The 27,866-nt window shown below is 46.9% G+C and overlaps 1 protein-coding gene across 1 annotated transcript in view; it reads right to left on the bottom strand.

The window, feature by feature from the left end:
• FMNL3 (formin like 3) overlaps window positions 1-27,866 on the bottom strand; it is a 102,214-nt gene that overhangs the window by 37,195 nt on the left and 37,153 nt on the right. Inside the window, 5 exon segments of the mRNA XM_083729376.1 lie at window positions 169-321; window positions 2,531-2,614; window positions 11,436-11,512; window positions 12,745-12,825; window positions 14,965-15,048. Coding sequence (XP_083585502.1) covers window positions 169-321; window positions 2,531-2,614; window positions 11,436-11,512; window positions 12,745-12,825; window positions 14,965-15,048 — 479 coding nt within the window.

The raw sequence follows: 27,866 nt of genomic DNA, 5'->3' as shown, positions 1-27,866 counted from the left end.
ACATGGCCAGCTACCGCCAGAGGAGCATCAAGGGGGAAGGATGGGAGTGGGGAGAAGAGATCAGCACACGGCATCCCCTGGAGGGCAGAAAGCAGGGAGGGGGTTTATTATTATTACAGAGCTCAGAAGGCTACACACCAGAAGGCGCAGCAGGGCAGAGGTACATACCGGAGGGCAGACTGGCGCGCAGAGCGAGCAAGGCTGTTGGCGTAGGGTGCAGACAGGGTGCTGGGGTGCTGCAGATCCTCTATGGACCTGCTCCAGGATTTCAGCTTTTCCAGCGCTCCATCCTCACCACTTTCCAGGCCCTCAAAATCAAACCTGGAGGGCAGAGAGGGATCACACACCATACCTATGCCCACAGACACCCCCCAGCCGTACACAGAGAGAGACGTTCGAGAACAAAAGCTGCGTAGAGCGCTCAAGCTCTGGATTCACGGGGTCTCCTCCCAACAGGCCACAAGCCCAGCAGCTTGGCATGCGACAAGGCATAGGCTCAAATCTCCCCCTGCGTAAGCAGGAACTGAGCACAAAGAAAACCAGGTACAAGGCATATATATATATATATACATACACGCAAGCAGGCAGGCAGACAGACAAACATGTCTTTTAAGGCTGGGCCTGCCCTATGACAAATTCCCAAGCTAGCACTGCATCAGATGTGTGCTCACAGCAAACAGGCCAATCTGCACTGTGCTACAGGCTGGCTTTTCATTAGAAGTGAACCACCTGGCAGTCAGGTGTCTACATTAGAGCAGGTGCTGCACACACCAGCTTGCTTCCTGGGAGCTACTAGAGCTGTGTCCACTGAATCCTGGAAAGAGTCACAGAAAGCATGAGACTCTGAATTTCAGGGTGGTGGGTTTGAACCCCACGTTGGGCAAAACGATTCCTGCATTGCAGGGAGTGGGACTAGATGACCCTCGCGGTCCCCTCCATCTCTACAATACTACAATTACGATAGACCTCCAGAGCTGGTTGCTGCCAAAGCAATTCCCTTGTGAAAAGGGGAACTGGACGCTCAGCAGGGCACGGACTCACAAGTCGCTCCCATGCTGCTCTCTGCATCTCGGTGAAGAGTTTTAAAGCAACTACACTGGCCTCCTGGTCCATTTAAAAATCCCAGTTTGAAATACTGGCCTTAACCTTTACAGCACAGGTGGGGACCTTATGATTCAGGGGGTGAATGAGGTCCTCCAAATCTCTCTCTCCAGGTTACACATCTTCTCCAGCCATACCCTCCCTCTGTTTTGCACCCTCTTCTGGGTGTTTTTGACGGGCTGGGGGGGGGTGATGCCTCTAGCTTGCCTATATAGAGGCTAAAGCATGTGTGCAGAAACTAGCCTGCTGTACAGAGTCTCATTGCTCTGCTTACTTTTACCTCTGGCTCCACCACTGGCATCAAAAGGTTGCCCAGAAGGAAATGTGGCTCTTGGGTTGAAAGAGTTTCCTTGCCCTTGTTTTGCACCTCTAAATGGCTTGGGATCAAAGTGCCTTCAGGTGTATCTCTTTCCATGTGAGCCTGCCTCAAACTGTAAGAATCTTCCTCGGGGCACTCAGAAGAGGTGGAGTGGGGGCCAAAGGGAGGGCCTTTTCAGCAGTGCCCTGACTTCAGTGCCAGTGTGACCCCAGCCATCTGCCACCTGAACTTGCCCACAGACACTGATGCAAATTTGTCTCGCTTCTTCTTGGAAAGGCACCTGAACTGAGGTTTTCATAATATTTGAATTAGTTTTAGCATAACCAGTTCATCACTGAAAGGCCAGATGATTAATCAACTAGCAAGCAGATTTATGCCCCTAATAAATACCCCAAGGTGATGACTATCACAAAAGTTGAAAAAGGGAAGCCAGGAAGCCATTGCAGCAGATGGTTGCCAGCTAAAGATGTTCCAGACTATATGTGATGAACAGATAACGCTTGTGGGTTTTAAAGAGGCTCTGTGAAAGTATAAGGAATATTGTAAAAAAGAAAATAAGATTGGGAGGGTATATTAAAAGGCAATATTAAAATTAGGAACTGTGTAAATAATAAAAACTAGAATGGATGATTGGCAGAGAAGCTGAAGGAAGTCCAAAAAGAAAAAAATGTGTGATAAATTTTGATATGGCTTTATAAATTTGTATTTGAAAATTAATAAAAAATATTTTTTTAAAAAAAAGATGTTCCAGATGGAAAATGTTGAATTCAACAACATTATTCTGCCTGCCTGGGACTCTGAATGAGAACATGACTAGGCCCCAAGACTGATTTAAAAATAAAACCAAAAAAAACAGATAGCTTATTATACTTCTGGACCGATTTTGTCTAAAAATGTGTTTCATAAGAACATAATAAGAGCTTTTTCTGGATCAGGCCAGCAGTCCATCCAGCCAAGCATCCTGTTCTAACTCGGAGTCTATGGGAAGCTTGGAGGACTCTCCCCACTCACTATGTCCAGCAACCTGCCTTCAAAGTCCCACTGCTTCCAATAGTGGTATGAAGAGGCAGGAAGATTCTGGGGCACCTCAAAGGAAATGCAGACACTTACATCACCGCACACTGAGCAAAGGAGAGATAATCCACCAGCACATCCAGGCCTTTGTTTTCGTCATTGAGAAACTCGCGCACCCACCTGCAAAAGAAAAACCCCAAATGGGGCCTTATTACCCAAGGGCAGCTCACGTTGACTTGCAGAAGTTGACTTGTGATCCGTTATCCATCATACCATCATGTGATTTTCACTTGAATAGTTGCACTAGCAAAGATTACGTTATTGCCATGAGATTCCCCCTTCCTTCCACAGTACCACCCCCAAATCTGCTCTGGAGGGTTGGGGAGGGGGGGACCTGAAATGGATTTAGGGGGCATGGAGGGGGGGGAGAGCATTCTGTGCTCAATCAGAAATGCTTGCGCTGATGGAACATTTTGGTTCATGCTGCACTGAACACGACCCATTGATGGGTGGCTGAGGATGCTACTGTAGACACACGGATTAATTAATTGCCATTGAATGTGTATTCATTTAAAAGCTGTCTCTAGATCACCCTCCAGTAAACTGAACAGGGCAGCGTACAAAGAAAATAAAACCATAAACATTATGAATATCACAATTAAAACACAGAATGCAGGACAGATCAAAATAGCAGTAACAAATCAGCATGCAACTCACTAAACCCAGTGCACACTGCCTTACTTAGCCCCAAAGTAAACTTAGAACAAATCTGAAGGAAGATAATAAAAGAAAGGGGAAACTGAAAAGGAAAAGAGTTGAAAGGATGTGGTGGTAAAGACAGAGCAGAAGTGGTGAGGGTGGTCCAGGAAGAAAGGCTTTATGGAAGAAGTGGTTTTGTTTTTATTGTTGTTTTTAAGAAGCAATCCAAAAAGGCAAGCTTGGAGCTGCATCAAGCTCATAAAGGCTAGAGACAGACAACACCTCCACCTCCAAAATAGTTTAAGATGGTGTCAAAGAAAAGTCTCTCTTTGTTGTGGATGCTTTCACCTGCTCTAATCAGGTTCTGCAGAAAGCGTGAGGGTTATGCTGTTTCTAAAACCTGAACAAACCTGTTTGGCCAGATTTGGTAGAGTGCCAAAAGACAGACAGACAGACAGACAGACAGACAGACAGAACATGATGGGATGCAAGCAATGTCTCTCCCAGACTACTGCCTGCCTCCAAGCCTTAAACACAGTTGAGGCTACGAGACACAAGACATCAACAGCTCCCTCACTCTGTATAACACAGATCAAGTTCAGCTCATTTACAGAATGGTGTTCATTCAGTCTGGGGGCCCTGTGCCTTTGCAGCAGGGACAGACTGGAGGGGGTTCAAAGGAGACAGATGAACATGATAAAATTCAGAAGGAAGCCAGCCATGGCCCACCCAATGTGTGTTGCGGGGAGATTGCAGCATCCCCAGCTGCCGATAAATAAAGCAACTGGCAGGGCGTTATCTTTTGATGCTGGGCAGGGAGGGTTTCGCTCAGGGCCCTGCAGTCCCTTTGACATTCGCTGGGGATGTCTCTCTCCATCCTTCTCGCTCTGGTGCAAGTTGTGAAGGAACATGAAGCTATGAATATGATGCTACTCTGCATCAAGGGATCGGACTGAACCAGGTGGAGTATGAAATAAAGGAATACAGTATAGGAGTGTGTGTGTGGTTGTGTATCTGTGGCTTTGTTTCTCTCTCTGTGTAGGTGTGCCAACTCTGGAATATGAAGGAGGGTGCATGCATCTGTTTGGAGGCTGGTTGTTCAGTGTATGTTATTTCCAGAAGTAGTCGTGGTTGAATGTGATTTCGTCCATCAATCATCTGGATACTGGAACTATGCATATGTTCATTCCCCCTCCCTCTCTTTCTCTGTGGGACAGGGGAGCAACACTCCCGCCCATTTCCTGCCTGTCTGAACTCCAGCCTCCACCCCTGTGTGTTTCCTGTCTGACTCCAGTGGCTGCTATTTTAGGGCCCTCAACACATTTGCTGGAGGTTAAAGGGCACAGAGGTGGGAGCAGAAGTTGCCCAAGGCAAATCCAATCCTAGCCACGCTCTAGTACAGGAAAGGAGATCGTGGGCGTATGCATCAAAGGAAACTGAGTGGGTGCACATGTTTTCATGTGCTTATGAGCAGGCATGCCTGTATTCTCTGACTGTAGGTCCATGGGAGAGAACACATTTTGCAGGGTGACGGTCTCAAAAAGTTGAAAATCTCTCAGGAAAGACATATCTCCCTAAGTTCTGGATTCCTATTGCCAGTAGATAAAGCTGCAGTAGATGAACTAATTGTCGAACAAGATTAAGGAAGTTTCACATGTGCATATGCTCGGACAAATCTGTCTACATGTCCCTGACTGCATCTGAGAGTGAAGACACAAGACTGTGCATGCATATCTACATGTACACATGTGTGTGTGTGTGTGTGTGTGTGAGAGAGAGAGAGAGAGAGAGAGAGAGAGAGAGAGAGAGAGAGAATATCACAGGCTTAAAGGGTAAAGGTAAAGGGACCCCTGACGGTTAGGCCCAGTCGTGGCCGACTCTGAGGTTGTGGTGCTCATCTCACTTTATTGACTGAGGGAGCCACCGGAGCGGTACCTATTTATCTACTTGCACTTTGACGTGCTTTCGAACTGCTAGGTTGGCAGGAACAGGGACCAAGCAATGGGAGCTCACCCCGTCGCGGGGATTTGAACCACCGACTTTCTGATCGGCAAGTCCTAGGCTCTGTAGTTTAACCCACAGCACCACCCGCGTCCCTTAATAACAGGCTTAGGAAGGACCAAATGGCTAAACAGGAGTAGTGTTGAACGTACTGTTGAACCCAAGCAATCCAGTCTCCTCTGTGTTACGTGGGGAGAAACAGGAGCAAAAGAGGCGCCACGCCAAGGCTGCCTGCAGGGAAAACATAGCTCCAGGTGCCTCAAGCGAGTGACCCATGACTCTCTGATGTTTGCACATGTCACTGCTGCTCTAGAATATGCCCATACTGGGTTGCGCTTCTGGAACTGCCTCCCTCCCTCCAGAAGGATTACTGAGTTGAATAGGCAAGGCTGCGCTGCTTACGGGAAAGAAAAAGTAAGTTCCGGGAAAACAGAGGGACTTTTCTCAAGGGCAGGCAGACTGTTTGTAGCAGATTAGGGCTGTTTGCATGCAAGAACATTCCCCCCTCGGCATTTCAAAGATGAACACAGGGACTCCCTTGTGCGCTTTGCAACATTCCTATTCTCACCCCAAGGATCACGCTCCGAGTGCCTGCTCTTCTCCCTCTTGTCCCTCCCCAGTCCCAATCACACATTCCTAAAAAAAGGCTCTTCCCATCAAAAGTGCAATGCTGTCTCCAAACCCAGCCTGCTTTTCAGACCATATTCTTGTCATAGCCGTGTGCTTAAAACAACAACACCCTTCAATGTTGTGTACCAAGTTAGCTCACATTCTGCTCCTTGAAAAGCTGAAACCAGCAGCTGTGCAGATTATGCAAATCACGTTGTGGTATGCAAAACATATGCTTATTTTGCATAATTTATTCCACTTCAAGGGGAGGGACAAACAGATAGGCATGGCACTGAAGCTGTATGTCATGACAGCTGTCAGTCCTCCGCAGCTACTCCAGGACTACGACCATCATTCCTGTCGCCACAGTTTGATCAGACATTTCCCACAAACTCTCAAGCCTTTTTTTGCAGGCTTAAGGACCAGCACCTTCTTGGTTTTAAAGTAAGTGCAAAATTCTGTTGTATTGTGCAGCCAACACTGCTCACTGCTTTCTGCAATTTTGCATGCGGAATATAAGCTGGCTTGTTTATTCTGTTCCTCTTCAATAGCTGAGTATCAGAGATAGTCCCAAAAAGAACTCCCATGTATGCTTGCACTGTTATAAAGCAAAAAGAGTTTTACACATACCTACTTTTAACAAAAGATGCATTCCTTTCTTACTGACTTACAGGAGGCACTGTAATTTATTCCTTATGACTCTTATAAACAATTTCATACTTTTAGTTCCAGTCAGTGTTTATCTTTGTAATTTCCACAACAAACCCTTTGTGGTTTTAGTAGTAATTAGAATAGATTAGGTATACGTGGTGCTTTATTTAATCGTGCAAAGTGATCCACACACTCTCCCACATTAATCTTTAAAACAGTCCTAAAAGGTAGACTGGGACACGGGTGGCGCTGTGGTCTAAACCACAGAGCCTAGAGCTTGCTGATCAGAAGGTTGGCAGTTCGAATCCCTGCGACGGGGTGAGCTCCCGTTGCTCAGTCCCTGCTCCTGCCAACCTAGCAGTTCGAAAGCACATCAAAGTGCAAGTAGATAAATAGGTACTGCTTGGGCGGGAAGGTAAACAGTGTTTCCATGCGCTGCTCTGGTTTGCCAGAAGCGGCTGAGTCATGCTGGCCACACAACCCGGAAGCTGTACGCCGACTCCCTCGGCCAGTAAAGCGAGATGAGCGCCACAACCCCAGAGTCGTCCACGACTGGACCTAACGGTCAGGGGTCCCTTTACCTTTAAAAGTTAGACCAGTAATACACACACACTGCATTAGAGGCTCCTAACCTTAGCACCCTAGCATGATGCACAGGGAGTAGAGATAGTTGCTTGCCTAAGGCTAATACAGTGGTGCCTCGCAAGACGAAATTAATTCGTTCCGCAAGTCTTTTCTTCTTGCGAGTTTTTCGTCTTGCGAAGCACGGTTTCCCATAGGAATGCATTAAAAATCAATTAATGCGTTCCTATGGAAACCGCCTTCAGACCAGGTCCGGGGACAGTCTGTCCCCCGACCTCTTCTGAAGGCCGGTGGGGGGTGAAAGTCTTTGCTCCCCCCCCCCCCCGCCTGCCTTCCCGGGACAGCGGAGACTTCTCCGCTGTCCCGGGGCGGTCTTAAAATGCTGGCGGGCGGCAGCGAAACCTTCGCTGCCGTCCCCCAGCATTTTAAAAGCCCCCGGGACAGCGGAGACTTCCCGGGGCGATTTTAAAATGCTGGCGGGCAGCAGCGCTGCCGCCCGCCAGCATTTTAAGATCACCCCAGACAGCGGAGAAGTCCTCCGCTGTCCCGGGGTTTTTAAAATGCTGGTGGGCGGCAGCGAAGGCTTCGCGGGCAGCAGCGCTGCCGCCTGCCAGCATTTTAAGATCACCCCAGACAGCGGAGACTTCTCCGCTCCCGGGGCGATTTTAAAATGCTGGCGGGCGGCAGCGAAGCCTTCGCTGCCGCCCACCAGCATTTTAAAAACCCCGGGACAGCGGAGGACTTCTCCGCTGTCTGGGGTGATCTTAAAATGCTGGCGGGCGGCAGCGCTGCTGCCCGCCAGCATTTTAAAATCGCCCCGGGACAGCGGAGGAATTATCCGCTGTCCCGGGGCGATTTAAAAGCCCCCGGGAAGGCAGGCAGGGGGTAGCAAAGACTTTCAGCCTCCGTCCTCGACCTCTTCTGAAGGCCGGCGGGGGCCGAAAGTCTTTGCTCCCCCCGCCTGCCTTCAAAAGCCGTCCAGGATAGCGGGAAGCGCTTCCCTGCTATCCCGGACTGCTTTTAAAATGCTGGCGGTGGGGAGCAAAGCCTTTTGGCCCCCACTGGCCTTCCTGGACCTCTTCTGAAGGCCGGGGGGGGGGAAGGCTTTGCTCCCCACCGCTAGCATTTAAAAGAGGTCCCCGGAGATTTCCCTATGGGCTTTCTTCTTGCGAAGCAAGCCCATAGGGAAATTCGTTTTGCGAAGCGCCTCCAAAACGGAAAACCCTTTCGTCTAGCGGGTTTTTCGTCTTGCGAGGCCTTCGTCTTGCGGGGCACCACTGTATCCCTGCTCCTGCTATACTAAGAGTATCTGAGCTGGCACTGATACAATAATGGCGCATTAGGGCTGGATTTATATTGGGCCTTCCAGACATCATCCTGCTTTATTAGTTGTTCTGTGGTACTTCCCCAATAGTATTGTTTTATTTCTGTCTGGAGGGGCACAACAAAAATATACCAACAATTTGTGGTAGGAAGTCACGGGACATGTGCTGATTGGAAACAAGGTAGAATGTCCGCCCAAAACCTTTTGCAGAAGTGAAAGAGCGGTTCTTATAATCACTCCAATAATATCATTCATAAGAATCAGCATAAATGCACAATAAAAAGGCTGTCTGGAAGGACACTGAGGAAAGCTACCATTCTAGACAGATGTAAAAAATGAACCCCGCGAAAATTCAGCACACATCCAGTTCTATTTCTTGGCCACACCCATTTGTAACAGAATATTGTGAGTTGGCTTTCATATAAATGGCTGGTCGTTACCAATGTGTATTACTAAATATCAGTTGCTAATATTATGGGCTACATGGAAAAGGTTTAATTTGCAGATAATATTAGCAAATGACTTTTGCAGTAGGTTGGGGGAGGCAGAGTTGCACTTCTGCAGAACAAGTGACCTAGACATATTCGGGTGCACATTACTGAACACGTCAGTAGACTTTGGCCCCCTTTGCTCTCCGTCAACTGCCTGCTAAAATCTAGAAGATAATAGAGCCTGTGACCTTGTGCTGGATAGGTGCCTTTTTAATGTCTGGGAGCAAGGCTTTGGAATAGATAACCTTCTTAAGGCCTCTTTTGGCACTACACTTGTATGATTCTCCACCATGAATCCACAGACGCCACCATCCCCATTTCATGGAAAACCCTAACGACACCTCAAAATATTTCGCTCTCACTCACAATCTCTCATCCCCAGCCCCTAGCAATCCCCCCTTCTTTGTTATTGACTCTCACACCCAAACTGCCGCTCTTTCATTGCCTAGACCAAACAGTCTTGCTGACTAAGCAACCCCTCCCCGTGTCAGCTCCAGCCACCCTGAGGAAGTCCCGCCCGGCCGGCAGTGACCAGAAACTAAGGACAGGAACAGTTCGGCTTCCTGCTCTTGCCGGCGTTTCCCTTCCAGCTGGAGCCAGGACAGGTGGCGATAGCGGCACATTTCCTAGCTCACAACAGAAGGCATGGGAACCTTTGGGAGGATAGGGGCCTCTCAGGCAGGCTAGAGCATTATCAGCAGGCCGAGGGGAAGCGTTGAAGAAGAACGTCCTCATCTAACCCACCCTCCTTTTTTCTTTTATTGCTTTCCTTGGCCTGCCTGTCAAATGGACCATCACCCAGGTGGACCATTTTCTGCTTCGTTGGACTGATTCCTAGGACAGTTGGACATTAAGAGCCCAAACGGATCAGGTCAGAGGGCCAGTGAGTGAAGCATCTGGCTTCCTACAGCAGCCAACCAGCAGACATGCTGAACCCTAAGCTATCTCAAGTTTAAGAGGCCCCACAGCATCACCAAAATATGTCCCCACCTCTTTCTTAACTTCCTCCCATTTACTTTTTGTTTTAAAGGTTTTGTAACAGAAGACAAAGAACACAACAGAAAGGACATCGAAAGCAAAAATGATAAAGGTTCATATTTGCATATATACCTGTCAGGGAACTGCCATCGGAGCTAGAGGCGGAGGCAAGGCTCAAAGCGATGCTGGAGAAGGGCCCAGCAGGGAGAGAGGCAGCTCATCGGCTGGGGAAGGAAATCAGCGTAACACCAGGGATAAAGGGGGGCAGATGGGGGAATCGGCGAGGGGGCTCCAGGACTCCTCGCCAGAGACCAGCGGGGAGAGCACGGGTCCTCCGCTGCCCACACCCACCCTGCGCAGAAGACTTCCGCGCAGGGAGAGTAGGCGGAGACTTGGCGTCAAAGAACTTCTTTGCTGGAAGAGGTTCAAGAAACGCCCACTGACGGATTCTGCTAGCGACTGAAACAGCCACGAAGTGAAGGGCTGTCCAGACAGAAAAGGTTTAACCAGGCAACCTAGCCAGGAGTGGCGGCAACTTACACACGAGCAACCCCTATAACCATTAAAATACCAATACATAGGTTAGGATGCAACGAAAAGCTAACACACTAATTAAAACATATATATATAGCAAGAAGCCTATTATTTTTTTAACCACTTAGGTAAAACTTGAAATTTAGTTTTTCTAAAAGATGTCCTTGGAGGCCCATTAGAACCTGGGGTCCTAAGCTGTAGCTTACTTAGCTTATGCACTTCCAGGAATTTTACAAAAGAGGGTTTGTTGTCCAATGTTCCCAACCTGCTACTGGTATTGAGTGGCATATCTCCTGCTACCACCGATCTGGGGAGTTCCATATAACTATCATGACTAGTAGCCACCAAAAGATTCAACCTCTATGGATCTGTCTAATGCCCATTTTAAAGCTATCTAATCCGTATCACCCCACCTTGGGTAAATTCCAGAAATTAACTGATGTTGAGAAGACTGCTAAAACTCCACACCTCTTCCTCAGCAGCTGCATTTCACCTGGGAATCCACGTATTAGCCAAAACCTATACAGCTTCTTTTATTATAGAAACCATCCTCATTATATAACCCAAATTAAGAAGAAGGTGCTTATTCACACACACACACACACACACACACACACACACACACACTGAAAACAGAGAGAGAACCAAGTCAAGTTGGGAAACTGCACCACCTAATTAACCCATTTGCACACACAGTAAATCTCCTGCCCCCCGGCTACACATAGCATGTATGATCCACTCAAAATTAAGCACTTTAAAATCCCATTGACTTCATTGGGAGAGATCTGGGCATGTGCTAAACATTGCCATTGAATCTCAAGGGGTTTTTAAATAGCTGGCTCATGCCCCACATAACTTGTGTGTCGATTGCAGTCTCTAGTTCTCACCGCTTAGTCCGCCTCCAACATGGATCTTGTTGCTCGCATTTCGGAAATGCCACTAGGTCAATAAACAGCCAATAAACAAAGACACACGTCCATGTAATGTTGGCAGGATCTGGTGATTGCCTTAAGGCAAGAGAAGCCTTGAGCAGTCCTCAGAACACTGTGTGCACCGAGGCTAAAGAACGCTGATGCAGAGCGTGTTAGAGCAGTAATATCTCAGACCCAGACAGGGTCCACCAATGACTTACCCAATGTGGTTGGTCCTTAGAGAGATCTCCAGCTCCCTCAGCACTTTGGTGGATTCCTGCACCCTCCGACGGAACTTCTACAAGCATAAAGACCACACTTTACTAGCAGGATACAAGCAATTTACCTTCCTCATCTACAATCAAGCCTACATAGGAGGGTAGGATCAACCATCGGGTTAAATGCATCCGTTATTTTCGTACCTCCTTCTCTGTGTTTAGGGACGCAGGTGGCGCTGTGGGTTAAAGCCTCAGTGCCTAGGACTTGCCGATCGAAAGGTCGGCGGTTCGAATCCCTGCGGCGGGGTGCGCTCCCGCTGCTCGGTCCCAGCGCCTGCCAACCTAGCAGTTTGAAAGCACCTCCGGGTGCAAGTAGATAAATAGGGACCGCTTACCAGCGGGAAGGTAAACGGCGTTTCCGTGTGCAGCTCTGGCTCGCCAGAGCAGCGATGTCACGCTGGCCACGTGACCCGGAAGTGTCTCCGGACAGCGCTGGCCCCTGGCCTCTTGAGTGAGATGGGCGCACAACCCCAGAGTCTGTCAAGACTGGCCCGTACGGGCAGGGGTACCTTTACCTTTACCTTCTCTGTGTTTAATTCCAGTCCCTGCTTATATTCTCCTATACCCCTTGTTCTTTATACCAATAATACTACTTCTGCAAGAACGGGAGGGCCTGTGAGATTCCTTACTATGGCACAGACCAGGAGTAGCCATCTTGGCACCTTCCAGTTGTACCAGACTACAATTCCCATCACCCCTGACCAATGACCATGCTGGCTGTGGCTGATGGAAGTTTGAGTCCAATAACACCTGCAGGGGTTCTCCACCTCTGCTATAAAGCCTAGCCTCAGAGTTTGCTTTTCAGGATGAGAAACTTGTCTCAGTGGAAAGGGCGCTGCCAGGCCAAGTGATATCTTGGCCTAGGATAGCTTCGTGCTCTGTTTTAAGGCCTCTATTTGAAGAAATCCTCAAATTGAAGGACCGCCTCGCCCTAGTCTGGTAGTGGTATTAACAAAGGGAGAGCAGCGGCCTTGGCGCCAACCAAGGATCTGTGCTAGTGGGAGACAGCACATGGAGTCCTGCTAGCACTTCCCCCTCCATTTTGGCTCAGGGGTGTGTGTTTGGAGAATCCCCAGAGCCGTGGGCTGGAGAAGGGAGGTTGTTCCTCTTGTGGCAACATGCCCTGAGTGGGCTGCCCTGGAGGACATCACTGTCATATTGCATGGCCAATGCTTTGTTTGATGTTTCCAGTCTTGTAAACCATTTTAAGTAATCTGTGAATGGAACTTGCATAGTATTCTGAGCGTCTTACCTTCCGGGTGACTCCTGGGTCAAGGAAGCTCTTCAGTTTCTGAATGTATGTGTGGGGTGGGTTCTTCACCTGAAATCGTTCCTGTTCCAGGTCAAGGGTGGGCGGGGAAGAGGAAGGAAGAAGAAAGAAGCAGAAGGCAGGAATAATGATTGTTAGGTCTTCAAAAGCACAGAGCCAAGCTTGGCCTAGGTCACCACAGGGGAAAGGTCCCCACTATTTATTTGTTAACATAGCAAGCCTCAGGGTTGCCCTGACTTGCACCAATGACAACGCTGTCTGGTGGCTTGCTCTTCCTGGGTAATCTGAATTCCAGGTGCTCCTTTATGCCTGTAGATCTAATAAGCTTGAAAGGAAAGCTATTTCCACTCTCTGTTCCACCCATATACAGTATTTTTCGCTCCATAGGGCGCACCGGACCATAGGGTGCACCTAGTTTTTAGGGTGGGGAATAAAGAAAAAAAATTATTCCCCCCCCCCCCAGGCCCAAAGAGCAAAGAAGCCAAGACAGCGAGATGGATCCCGCTCGCTGTCTTGGCTTCATTTTTAGCAGCGGGGCTGGGGTGGGGGAAGCCCGAGCATCCCCCAACCCCAGCCCCCAGAACAGGTCCGGGAGCGGGTGCGAGGTTGCGCGCAACCTCTCCTTCACTCCCGGAGCTTGCTGCTATCCGCAAGCCTTCTGAGCCCGGCAGGAACTCCCGCCGCGCTCCGAAGGCTTGTGGATAACTTCCTAAAGCTTGGAGAGCGAAAGGGGTCAGTGCACACCAACCCCTCTTGCTCTCCAGGCTTCAGCGAAAGCCTGCATTCGCTCCATAGGACGCACACACATTTCCCCTTCATTTTTGAAGGGGGAAAAGTGCGTCCTATAGAGCGAAAAATACGGTGCATTCTCTTCTGTGGCCTTCTGTCCCGCTCAAATGCTAGCAAAATCTGCACCTTTCCCCTTAGGATTGCAACCTTAGGCAAGCCCCACTGCACTCAAAGGAATTTACTTAACTTCTAAATAAGCATACACAGAACTGGGCTGTAAGAACCTATGGTCTCCCTCTCATGGTTTTGTACCAGTCTAAAGCAACATCTTCATCTGGGAACCCACAGGCGGAGAAAAACGTTATTCCATGAGTCCCCAGTCACTGTCCAAGGTGATTTATGGAACATAGGCTCTTGGTTTATTACTACAAATGCATCGCTGTAACCTGGATGATGAACCCACATATCTGTTAGGCCTCCCTTAAAGAGCAGGGGCACCTAACCTAATGCCCTCCATCAGTCCTGACCGCTGGCTATGCTGGCTGGGACCTGAGAGGATTTAAGAGGACAACAACACAAAGAGAGATACCCATGCTGGCTGCTACTGTTGCAGCGGCACAAAGAGCTGCTAATAGGATTTGTCAACTGACTAGGGAAGAATGACATGGACCACTCCTATGCCTTTATCAGCACCTTGATCTGCAAGAACCTCCAAGTTGCTTATAACATAGGGATAAGGATTATCACTTGCTAATAACTTCAGATCAAGCTGATGTTAAATGTATAGGAATAGGGGGTGACTGAAAATAAATGGAGGGACAATTTCATCCCACTCTCTTCCCCTGAACCTAAATTTTGTGGGTTTCTTGATTAGACAGGGAGGAATTGTACCACAGTGTATTATGAGTAGCTGGGTGTGTCTATACACTGTAGGTAGGGGCCTGTAGAATTTTCTGAGCTCAGCAGGTAGGTGGCAGAATGCACAGGAGCCAAATGTTCTGGTCATGGTGCTGTGCAGATGCCCTGTGAAAAGTACATGAGCAAAATAGTTATGCTCCACAGTAAATGCCCGGCATGGAAGCAACCTCAAAATCAAATGAAAGAGCTTTTCCATTGCTTAGAAACTTTGGTAATTGTGCAGTATATAAATAGCTAAAATAATGTTATGGCCTGAAACAGGCCCACATGGAGGTCAGATGTTTACGTTTTCCCGTTAATCATGCGGGGAACAGGGATAGCATTCTCATAACAACACAGAATTAAGCAGTCAAGTAGGAAAAATGCATTATGATAAGGGGATCTGGTCTGCTCTTCTAAAGGGAGTCGAGGAACTGTAGCTCAAGGGGAGATGAAGTTGTTTCTGGCAGTGACCCTGTCTGAGTCATCAGCCTCTGCCATGATATGATTTGTAGCTTTAATGACAGAGTGCAATCTCACCCCATCAACAACCACCACAGGGCAGCCCCACCTTACCTGGTCGCAAATGAGGTCCCATTTCTTCTCGTTGTCATATTGTCGGAGGAGACGAGCCTTGTCAGGAGGGAGGTTCATGGAGCTCTAAGGAGAGGAGCAGAGGGACAGGTGGTGTGGATGGAGTTCTTGGACTGCTTCTATGGAATACATTCTGGGAAGCATGGAAGGACTTCCTTTTTCTCTTGAAAGACATGGGATTGTGTAGGCAAGACATGGAATTGTCAAGGAGCATATTGGTTACATTCAGCAATGTGCTGACTTGGCGATGATGGGTCAGGCTGGCAAACTGGTCTGGTCTGGTCTGGACATCAGAATAATCTACTGACTTGTCTAGTGTCCAGTATTTTAATCAAAAACATGCCAAACCCAGGAATAAAATTACTGAAATGAACCAATGGCCTTTTCAAGAAACGGCCCTCCTTTAATTTCAAAGGTGCAACATGGATCCACATTTACAATGCAATCTTAAGCTTGCCTACTCAGAAGGAGGTGACCTTGAGTTCAATGAGACTTTCTCTCAGGTTAGACTTTATAGCAAGGGATAGCTAACTAACTACAGTTCAGTCAATTTGTCAAGAAAGAAAGAAAGAAAGAAAGAAAGAAAGAAAGAAAGAAAGAAAGATTCTCCCAGAAGTAGACACAGTCCACTGATGGGTATGCACATTGCCCTCTCTGCTTGATCATCAAATCAACCCTTTGATTAATGGGGAGGGGCTAGTAACCCCACTCTGTGTGTTCTGTGCGGCCATCTGTGTACTGCCTGGGTGTGCATGTGAGAATGTGCATGAGAGGTGCCCACACCCACTAGTGGCCCTCGGAAGGTTAGCCAAGGCTGCAAAGGTTTCCTTTGTGTAGGGCTGCCATACATCTGGATTTCAAAGGTGGAATTGACATCCGGGGGGAATTTTCGAAATGTGGCACTTTGTCCTGGATCTTAGGCAAGTCAATAAAAAAATCACGTTTTTTTTGGCATTTTTGAAAGGAAAGGAACTCAACAACTTTCGGGATGTCCTGGATTTTACTTTTTGAAATATGGCACCCCTTCACTTGTGCCCAAAAGGTTATCCGCTCCTGGTAAACAGGAATGCAGCAAAAATAAATAAATCATGCTTTTATATCCTTTAGCCTACATGTGTCTTCCTCTCCTCCTCTCTGTCTCCCTGTCTTCATCCTTTCCTTTCTGCTTCCCTCTCTGGGGTGACACACCAGATGAAGACCAAGGTACTCAGCAACCCTAGACAGAAATACAGTGATTTTTCTATGTCTCTCAGCTCTCGCTTTTCTCCATCCTTGATAACATCTAGATGAAGCATGACTCCCCCTTGCCATAGGCACAGGCTGGTAGCCAGGGGAATTACTCCTTGTAATTAGAGACGAGGCCATGGACCGGGCACAGTCCACCACAGCTCGCCTCTCCATGTGGCTCCCTAAAGTGAAAGTGGTAAGATCTCTTGCCAACTACTTGATAGACCTGACGGAGCCCAATTTGAGAAGAGCGTTTACCATGGCCCGTTTCCATTCTATACCCGCGGCCTTCCTGCAGAGTAAATCCTGCAGGGGATTTACTCTAAGACCCCTATTACTCAGCGTCTATGTCCATGCACAATGAATGAAGTAGAGGACTTCATACATTTCTTCTTCTACTGCCCTATTTATGAGCTAATAAGAACTAAGCTCCTCCTCCTGATCCCGTCCACCATCACATCTAAGGAAGACTGTTTGAAATCGCTTCTTGTGGACGCAAATCCCCAAGTTTCACGTGGGGTGGCAATCTTTATAGTGCAGGCCTTGAAACTCAGGGTAGAAACTATGACTGGGTAGTGTGTCCTAGACCTGGACCTGTTTTAACTCTTTATTACCTTTTTAACCTAATGTGCCGAGCCTATTTTGGGGCCATTATATGCTTTATATACATCCGCATTCTAGATTCCCGGCGCCGGCAACTAAATCTTTACATTATTGTCTTAGGGTAATTTAAATGTCATAACCCCAGTAATATGGCTTTGAATTTTGTTTGGTTGCTTGTCTCTAGCATTTTTGTTTTATCCTGCTATGGCTGTATGCTAATGCAATAAAGGTTTGTTTGATTGATTGATTGATTGATTGATTGATACTCCTTGTAATTAAATTTGAAAGCCAGGAGGGCTGAGCCCTTCCAGGTCCTTGCCTCATTCCAGGTCCTTGCCTCTTCAACCCTGTACCAGCCAGTCTAGGAGTTTATAACACTGCTCACTTTTTGGTAAAAGACTCAGGCATGCTCAATAGTATTTCCCTGTACTGCAGTAAGAAATTCAAGAGAGTAAGGAAAAAGAGAAGAGCCACCACGTCTCCTTCATACGAGGAGGAAATTAGGACATTTATTTATAGCTTTTTTGAAAGCATGTGTGCCACTTTTGGACTATAAAAGCAGTACAAAGTGCCTGCAGTATCTCCTCTACCAAGCCAAGGAAGTGTTCATTTGCAGGAAATTTAAGAAATCTCTAAAAATAAAACCAAACATGACTCACTCCAATACAATCATGAATGGGTTGTGGTGCCCTCAGCTACCAGAACAGCCCTGTTCCACAGCTTCACACTGAAAACTGATTACTAGGAGCAGCTTCTGGGTATAATAAAGCCACGAAGAGCTAAAGGCTGCAGCACACACACACCCTCTGCCCTTCAGGCAAGAAGACCTGGATTTGAAACCACATGAACTTCAATTTGGGTTCTACTGTGAGGAGGTAGGATGCTGTCAAAGCACTGCAAGGTAGCTGGGAAATAAGCATTTCCTGCATTGCTTCCTGGGCAGAGCTGTCACTCCAGTCCAGCAGATCTCAATTATCAACCAAGACGTGTGGCTTTCAGCCCTTTTTGCCTGTGGTTCGTTGTCCACAGTGGTCAAGGTGGAACCTGTTTGCTACAAGAAAGCTGCTAGCATGCTATGGATGAACTGGTGAACGAATGAATGAACATCGTTCAAGTCTCCTGTGAGCCCAAAATGCCATCTGCAGAGAAAGCCTGCCTGTTACATCTCCAAATGATTCACCTTTCTGGACTTGCTTCCTCCAAATTAGCCTCCACCATGAATAAATCTGCTGGGTGTCACTGGATTTCCAATGCAGAGGTGCAGTAGAATTGCTCACTTTCAGGGGAGGGTCGTCACTGCTCTAGGCTCAAAACTGTTGTTAATGCAGAAACCCCAAGAATAAGTGGGTTATGTGCTCCTCAGTGGCTCCAGCCCCAAATGTCTCATGCATAGTTCTTGTTTCTGGGCATTAAAAAAATAATAATCAACTACTATCTAGTATTCTCCCCACCACCACCACCACCACCACCCATAAAGAGATCAAAACATCACATTGCCTTTTTAATTGAATGAACTATTCACATGGCATTTCTAATTCAGGCTTTCCCCTTAACCCATCTCCCTTGCCCTATATGAAAAGGGGAAGGAGGAAAAGGAAAACTCTTGAACAACGTGTATGACAATTGCCAGATGGAATATGCCAACAAAGGAGATCAGTGTATATGATGCTTTCAAGGGATGCCATAAACCCACAGGCAGAGAACCATCTGTCCCTGTCAATGCCTCACCTTAATCAAACCCTCATATTATGAGATTGGTTTCACCCAGTTCTGTTATGAGTTTGGTATAATGGTTTGGCAATCACCAGCTTCATTTTCTGTGGATATCTAATCAATCCCTTTTGGGGAAACTGCTAAATATTTCACCATGAGTATTTCCTTGTGGCAGGCAGTTCCACAGTACAGCTTTCTGAAAACATCGCCTCTGGAGGCCTTGTGCCTCAGCCTCCCCACTGGTAATCTAGAGGAAGATGAGAATTTGCTGATCGAAGTGGAGAAGGCTGTGAGTGTACACCAACAGATAATACGGTGCTGGTTTCCAGCCCCAGGAGAGTGCTTTAATGCAATAACAGAGAGGACGGGTAAAGAAAGGTCTCAGGTTACACAGGAAAATTAAATAAAATGAAAAGTTGCGTCATGTTATAATGTGTTTAACAAACACAGTTCTTCAAAGCCTGGAACTTGTTCAACTGGGGCGGAGGGGAATATGCCCATCTGAAAATTCTTGCAACCCACTTTCTAGAAGCTTGCTCTAATGTTCTCTTCATACGGGAGAACATGAGCCAGTCGCACACAAACACTCATCCCCACATTGCCATCATACAGAATATAATCTTGTCCCAATCACACACTAATGCATACAGACATACATAAGTCTCTCTCTCTCACCCACCCACCCACCCATTGAGTGCACCACTGAGAGCCAACAAGATAGAAGTCTAGAGGCTAGGTGGTTCCTGGGTCTGGGAAATGGGATGTCTGGTTACCCTAGAGAGGGTTTCGCTCCCCGCAAAGGAGCAGGTCCGTAGCAGTTAGCGGCTGCCAATATGCCACCAAGCCAGATTTAATGGGTTGCTTTTGACCTATGAAACCCTAAATAACTTGGGATCAGCTTGGCTGAAGGAGTACCATTCTGAATATCAGCTTGCCCCCTGCATTAAGACAATCAGACAGGGCCTTTCTGGTCATACCACAACCTGCACCTAGTGGTGGCCAGAGGAAGGGCCTTTTCAGTAGTGGCGCCCTTTTGTTCTCTGATGCCTTTGCTGGTTGTTTATACCACCTGGTTTCTTTTAACTACCTGCCATTGACTTAGTGTCTGCCGTTTTAGTCTTATTTTTGTCAATGGATTGCTCCTGGGTTTTACACATCTCCTTGTTGTTAGGTACAAAAGGTGGCATAGGGAAAAAATAAGCACACCATTTATTCCTGTTCCCATTCATGCACATCCCCATGCATTTTCTTGCACCATTTACAAACTTGCCCTTTAGACAATGAACATGCACACATTTATTCCTTCCTACCATTCCTGCTTCCGCCCAGTCCAGGGTTCCATCTATACACACACCCAGAACTGATTCATAACGGGGCCAGCTCTACTCAGGCTACCTGCCAGACTGAAAAGCCCGCAGACTCTGACTCACTCGCTCTCTGACTCCTTGGAAATGCAAGGAGGACGGGAGTCTCAACAAAGTCACTTTTGTTCTAGCGGGGAAGAAATCAGAAGTGACGAGAGCAACCACGAGAAGGCAAAGGGCCCACATCGCATTCCTCCAAATTGCTCTCAACAAAGCCCCTCCGGCCTCTGCAGCTGCCAGCTATGGAAACCTTTCTGACTTCTCCCCATGCTGGTAACGGAGGAGGAACGGCTGTGCATTGCAGGGGTCTCAACATCAAATGGGTTGCAGGGCCCAAATCCCCACCTAGCGGATGCCCAGGGACTATGCCCATTACTTTTTAAGAAATCATGCCAATTCCAAACCATCAAGGCTAGCTTAGTCGAAGAATAAACTTTGAGGGGGGAAATAAGAGGCACACTCCTTCCTTTACAGCTCTGGCATGCGTGCCATCTGGTCTTAATCATTTCTAGTACTCCACTATCCTGTTCCCAACCCACAACTGTCCTGCGCTGTGAATTCAGAGGGAATGGGGAGGAGAGGCCCAAGCAGCTGTGCAGTAGCAGCCACTGGTGACTCAGACCCTTGGCCCTACCCAAGAGATTTGCTTCCTAGGGCTGCAGAGGAATTTGCCAGGGGTGGCTCAAGCCAGTTAGATACCCTCAAATGATCCAATAAGGCGCTTGCCACGCGTGGTACCAAAGACTGTGGGTTGTGGACAATAGGGTTGGGGGGCTACGCTTTCCCTGATGAAGAGTAATACTAGACGGCCACCAACTTGGTTGGTTTTACCTCCACTGTTGGTCAGAAGCATCCTAGTTCAGAAGCCAAAACCTGAAACCTAGGGGTGGTCCCTGGTGATGTCATGGGGGTGGACCCTGGAGACGGAGGTTAATTGGGAGAAGGGAGCAGGGGAGGGCAGGCCCCATTGCAACATTTTGTGGCAGCTCCCCCACTGACAGAAACTGAGGGTGGAATTCCTGCAGCCAAGTGCTACATTTTGTTTTATTTTATTACAAATATTTAATGAATTAATGAAGATTCAAACATATCAGAACACTAGTACTTTTGTTTCTGCAATTTTGCATTGATGTGTGATGCCCCGCCCCCACAGCAGTGAGTTCTTATGTCCCCTCACCACATAATCTTCGGGGCCACAGGCCCAACATTTGCGGGGGGTTCTGTTTGGCCAAAAGATGGAGCCAGTGAGTTGCAATGTTGATGCCCTTTGAAAGATTTGTCCTTAGGGACCCTCCAAATGACCTCTATGTGGAGCATTCATCCTGATTCGCTTTCACAAAGCCCTATGCAGGGCTGAGTTTATATGCAATCTTTATTGAGAATTTGCTTTGATTTGTTTGATTTGTTTGCAGAGCAGTTACACTACAATGAGTTTTTCACCCGGATTATACATTTTCTCATTAGCTATTCATTCATTCAACATTTTTCAATGCACTGTCTCATCACTTTCCAGACTGCAAGAAGTCCAGGTTTTCGTTTGCTTATTTAAAGTGGATTGATTGATTTAAAGAGCATGTTGCATAAACCTAAAGTTCTGGCATTCAACCGAATCACTCCCATAAAATACTGACAGTCTGAAGACACCCTTAGTATAATGTGCTTCCGATTCTACTGAGCATGGTAAGACTTACTTACCCCATGTTGTAGCATAATAATAATAATAATAATAATAATAATAATAATAATAATAATATTTATATTCCGCCCTCCCCAGCCGAAGCCGGGCTCAGGGCGGCTAACAACAATAAAACAGTACAAACAACACTCTAAAACCATTCATTATAAAATTAATTCAAATCAAGCCACTGGCAACCATTGGGCCAGAGCTCCGCGAAGATTGCCGAGGGAGGGAGTCAGGCTGTGCCCTGGCCAAAGGCCTGGTGGAACAGCTCTGTCTTGCAGGCCCTGCGGAAAGATGTCAAGTCCCGCAGGGCCCTGGTCTCTTGTGACAGAGTGTTCCACCAGATCGGAGCCACGGCTGAAAAAGCCCTGGCTCTAGTTGAGGCCAGCCTAACTTCTCTGTGGCCTGGGACCTTCAAGATGTTTTTATTTGAAGACCGTAAGTTTCTCTGTGGGGCATACCAGGAGAGGCGGTCCCATAGGTATGAGGGTCCTAGGCTGTATAGGGCTTTAAAGGTCAAAACCAGCACCTTAAACCTGATCCCGTACTCTACCGGGAGCCAGTGCAGCTGGTATAGCACCGGGTGAATGTGATCTCGCAGCGAAGACCCCGTAAGGAGTCTCGCTGCAGCATTCTGCACCCACTGGAGTTTCTGGGTCAGTCTCAAGGGCAGCCCCACGTAGAGCGAGTTACAATAATCCAGTCTGGAGGTGACCATCGCATGGATCACAGTGGCTAGGTCAGGGCGAGAGAGGTAAGGAGCCAACTGCTTAGCTTGGCGGAGATGTAAAAATGCCGCCTTTGTTATAGCTGCAATCTGCACCTCCATGGAAAGGGAGGTGTCGAAGATTACACCCAAACTCTTAACGGACGGTGCTGGCACTAATTGCACCCCCGCAATTGCTTAAGAGGCGGACCCTCTCTCTCTCTGAAATACACACACAGAGAATGACAACTGGGACCAAAACACTGCAGGGCTGAGTAGTTCTCAACCCTCCCTTCCACTGTCAAGTCACTCAGCACTTTGTGCAGGCAGTGAGTCCATAATAGTCCTCATTACAGGGTCTCCCCCCAAAAGTGTTTTTTTTTTTGTACTTCTGCAAACCTTGGGGTTCTGCAAATCTGAGGTTTCCCCTCCTGTAGTTTGTGGATGGTGCCATTCTGGCTAACGGTTAGCAGTCGGAGAATTAAGTTTGCTATTTGTAAATAGGCTGATTGTGGCCTATTGTACACAACTGTTGAAAGGATTCCTGAGACAACGTAAGCGAAACACGTTGTACTGCTGGAGAAATGTTAAGTATTTCTTCTTCCTCTAGATTTTCAGCTGCATGCCGACTCTGACTAAACATCTCCAGGAGTCCTGGTTAGAACCTGGCAGGCAGGAGAAACCAAATATGACCTGTTGGCAATGAGAACGGAAAAGGAGCCTTCAAAAGGGGCCATCTGGTCCTGGACCTACACTTGGGACAATCAGAAACAAAAGCCTGCCTGGCCCCCTCATGACCCTCCAAAGGCCTCATTCATCCCATCCTGAGCAGCAGCTGAAGAGGCATCTGACCTCAACCCAGGAGGAACGAAGGAAGCCTCTTCCTATCAGGTAAGGATGGAGGAGAAATTTAAAGCCAAACCTATCAAATCCTCACCTTCCGAAACAATATGCAAACCAAAACACAGCCATCCTTTGACATTTGCAGTCATCCGAATTTTGTGGTTTCCTCCTCCAACAAAGAAATGCCATACTTTTAATGCACGTCTGAAGTGCATTCTGGCTAGCTCTGTCATGCAGACCCGGTGGCTGCCATCTCCTCATACCTGGACACGCTTAGAGGCACCTTAGCTTTACTAACAAAGTTGCTGTGGTGCTAAAAGGTAATTTCATTTATGCAAAGTCTCACTGCATCATAAAGACTTATGTTTCCTGTCTAAACCAACTTCCTGTGGTTCATCAACCGCAGACACGGAATGGTGCTGTCATTTATTTCCTGAACTGATAGAATTGGGGCTGGGAGGAGAAGCAAGGCATTCTGGGTAAGCATGCCAGATTTTTAGCTTAACGAGTCTTTCTGCCTTGCCACCACATGAAATGGATCCCAGAGGCAGCACCTGCAGGCACCTGGGCGGGCTCCGGGTGGGTGGGTAGAATAGGTTCCCTTTTCAGATTGTGGAGATAACTTGGGCAAGCCAGATTGTGCTTCTTGGCTTTGATTCAGGAATGATAGTCAGCCAGTAAATCTCAGATGAAGGGTCCAGCCCTTGATAGGCTTGCAAAAATGACCCTATGAACTGGCAGCCTGTTAAGCACTGCTAGATCTTGGCCACATTCCTTTCTAGAAGGCCTCTTGTGAGAGAAACAGATTGAAGTTCCCATGTTCTCGCCCTAAAGGAGGATCTAGTAGACCTGAAATAATGGTTGGGTGGCCTTCCTTGGAACTCCTAATTAAGAATGGCGGGATGGAGTCATACTGTTATTCATTCTCTTGCCGTGTTCTAAAGTGGGCCTCATGTTGTGGGACACCTTTTGTGGCAATGGCAGGCACACACTCCCTGCCTCCCCATGTACGCACACACAATATCTCTTTGCTGAAAGCAGGAAATAAGCATTCAGACCGCACACCGTGAGACTCCTGCAAAGGCCCTTATCAGCACTGTAGGCCTAAAGGGGGCAGTTGCTATGGCAACATGCCCTCAAGCCCAAACTATGTTTGTTGCAAGGCCGGGGTGGTGGCGGCACCAAAACAAGGAATTTGGCTCCCACACGGTGTCACGATTCTGGAACTGAGCTGGGTTCAGCACTTAACCTGGTCGTGGATTACCTGGGAGGCCATCTTCAACACGTCATACTACGTTCCTATCACGTAAAATGGAACAGAAATATCCTACTTCACAAGACCAATGTGGTGAGAAATGAGATATGGTGTAGTAAAGAAATCAAAATATGCAGGGCTAAGGCCAAGATCTAAATGTAAAATGTAAACGGTACAGACCTATGAATTTCTTTTTAGAAGGAATCCCCACCGCGTTCAAAGGCAGCTACTCCCAAATGAGTGTGTATAAGATTGCAGTCTAAGATGCAAAAAAAGTCAAAAGTATAAACTGGAAAAAAAAATTATTATTTACTGCTGAATCAGGGCAACAGATGAAGCAAATCTATGCAAGGGGGAAATGGGAAAGAGATCTAGAAGGTAGGCTCTGGAACATTAATGGAGATAGGTCTGGAATAAAGTCCAGACAAGTATCATCAGCTCCAATCTCATAAAGCTTTTTCAAAGTTCAGTGCCCGTGATACTTGGATACCCATAGGCAGAAACATTTATACAATTAGATGTGGTGTATGATCGCTATATTGGCAATGCTATGCTGACTTTATGCATACGTATTTTGGGAATGTTCTACGGCAGATGTGTTTTGGAAGCAGGCTATAAGATTCCCTGAATGAATGACTGCATGTTTTATTTCACACCCTTTGGTGCACAAATGATCTTGTCCAGTTATCTGAGGAGGAGAGCTGCTAATGTAATCTTGGAGTTGGTTCTGAGCTTGCCAACTAGAGCAAAATCATGTATCAGCTGCAAGGTGGCGGGGGGGGGGAGGGAGAGTTCTCCAAACAGCGACCTTGCAAAGGGTTCAGAGAACATGTGGTCAAAAATAGTTAGATCTAGACTGGCACATATTATTTTTATTATTTGTTGGAATGAGGAATATAATTACAGCGTTAACCCATATGCTGTGTTTTCAATATTGCGATGAAGACTCAGACTGTTACATAACAAGAAAGCATTCTAAAACATAAGTAAGCAAGCAGTTGTTTACAAAAGGAGTAGAGGGCAGTGAAAGGGGAGGAGGCGTATAACTGAGTAGGGAGCTATTGTGGGGGCCAAATAAGAAGCCTCGGGGCTTCAGTCTGAGCCCCTGAGCCAGCAATTACCTCTTCCTACCGCAGGACACATGCACCCAAGCAACAGAGCCCACGTAGCTTTGCCCCATGTGCTTCCGAGGTCGTGTGAATCGGCCCTTAGCAGCGTGGGTGACACATTCTTCTGAATTGGCCTTGCACCCATCTCAGTCAGACTTTCTGCAGAAGCTCAGGCAGCTGATTACTACAATGCATGGAGCTTTTCCAAACAAAGTTAAGATCCAGCCACTATTGTCATTCTGGCGTGAACGGGAAATGGAACGTCATGCAGTCACCGAGGTTCCTTCCCACCAGCATCTGAGTTCTGCTCGAGGCTGCCTATCTTTTTTGGAATCAGCCAAAGAATAACTGGTTTAGGGCAAGGGTTGGCTGTATCCTTTAAAAAAGAAAAAAAAAAGAAAAAAAGGAGGCTCCATTGAAGAAGAAGAGGAAGAAGAAAAGCGAGTGTGGGCGAGAGGAAAAACAAAAACAGAACAGCAGATGGTGGTTTCTTTCCAGCATGGTTTTTTGTTTTGTTTTTTAAGTCGAGAAGTGGGGAGAGGGAATATTCCTGTTCAAGAGAGACAGAAACAGCATTGTTATAAAACTATGTTGCCCGAGAGGTAACAAGACGACATTAGCTGATCAGCTGACGCTCTGGGATAAGGGACTGCTTTTTAAGGAAGGAATGGTGGGCAAACATCTGTATTTTCAGTTGACACAAATGCCTGCCTGGCTGCAACTCTCAAACAAAAGGTAGAAATATTCTGAAGCATAATTGCCAAGCCCTGTCCCCACACCCTCCGGAGGCGAAGGAAGAGCAACATATGGGCAGATGAAAAGGGCTTTGGCCTGGCCAACACACACACACACACACACACACAGAGAGAGAGAGAGAGAGAGAGAGAGGCATTTAACAAACCGGAACTGGTCCAATTTGGAGCATCTCCCAGGGGATAAAGGGACACACTCTGCATTAGAAAGCAGCAGGCCAGCAGAATGGGGGGTGGGAGGAAGGTGCAAAGGGGAAAGTGTATTAAGTGAGATGGACAAATCTGTCAATTTTAGTTTCTCATTTTTTCAGCCTTTGGTGCAGGTCTCTCGTATCAGCACATCAGGTTGCAATTTGAAAAGAAAAGGGAAGTCTACATGAAAATCCGTCTCCTAATATATGCATTTCTGTAGTGTACACAATTACGTTTAGTATATGCATTTTTGCATTCATTTTGCACAATACATGCATATTTGCAAGACATTTCCCATTATACAATCCTTTTTAGGTACATTATTTTAACTAATATATGCATTCTTTGTGTGACCTTTCCCTAACAGGCTCTTTTTATTTTAGTACCCATTTTTTGAGATTGGGAGATCTGTATTGCAGAATTCAACAAAGTGTGGATTGGGGAGGATAGCTGTGTTTCCGTTTCTGTATTGGTTTGGGAAGTGCAAATTACATACTTGTGCATGAATATGTGAACCAAACCAATCTCGCCCTGTCCCTAGTGTTGGTATACCCTAGCAAGAGGGCTGGTCCTGAACTGAACCACCTCAGGCTACAAGTGAACCATCACTACACGAAGAAAACTTGGAAGTCAGGGAGAAGGCTTCAAACTTAGCTTTTCCCCGTTACTTTTCTTCATGTAATGCTTTTGCGCGCGCGCTCTCTCTCTCTCTCTCTCTCTCTCTCTGTAGTGTGAAAAATTTAAACATGTTCTCTCTACCATGAACTGCTGCAGCCCAGAAAAGGGTTTGGCATTTTATCTGTTGTTTGTGTAGACCAGGCCTTAAGAGAGAAACAGAAGAAGGATTGCAATAGAGGCTGGAATGTCTGTATCTATGAAGAGTTAGACGTCCAGATCTGCTTACTTTTCTGTGGTCCTTCAGACAGAATATTCAAGTGGCTTGCCATCCTAATACCAACTCTGTATTTCCAGAGGAGTAGCCATTGCAGCAAAACAATTCAAATAATTTTCACTTAAGAGTACACCCTTTAAATTAATAGAAGTGAATCATGGTCATTAATTTCAGTGGGTCTACTCTTGCGTAAAGTCAGTTGACTGCAATACTATTACCCCAAATTGCAGCTTCTTTTATACCTGTGCCTTTTTATTTCTTTGATTCATATCCTACTTCATCCAAACATCTTGGAGCAGTTTACACAATATTTAAAACTGTACATTAAAATTTCAAGATTGCGGGCAAGTGAGAGGCACAGAATCCAAAGAAACTGAATTTTCCTAACACCTTCACCATGTGCCTATGCTTGGTGATGACTGGCCAAACTCACGGTCCTTTCCTTTGTCCGCATCCACAGGACAACTGACAGTTACAACAGAGTTCTTTCTAAAAAGGAGAAAGAAGGCATCTTGTTACAGTTCTTGGTCCTTGTAAGGTTCTCGCT

Source organism: Podarcis gaigeae (genome assembly GCF_964106915.1).
Source record: "Podarcis gaigeae genome assembly, chromosome: 2".
NCBI lineage: Eukaryota > Metazoa > Chordata > Lepidosauria > Squamata > Lacertidae > Podarcis > Podarcis gaigeae.
Note: the sequence above shows the minus strand (reverse complement) of the source record. Positions and strands in the feature narration are given on the sequence as shown.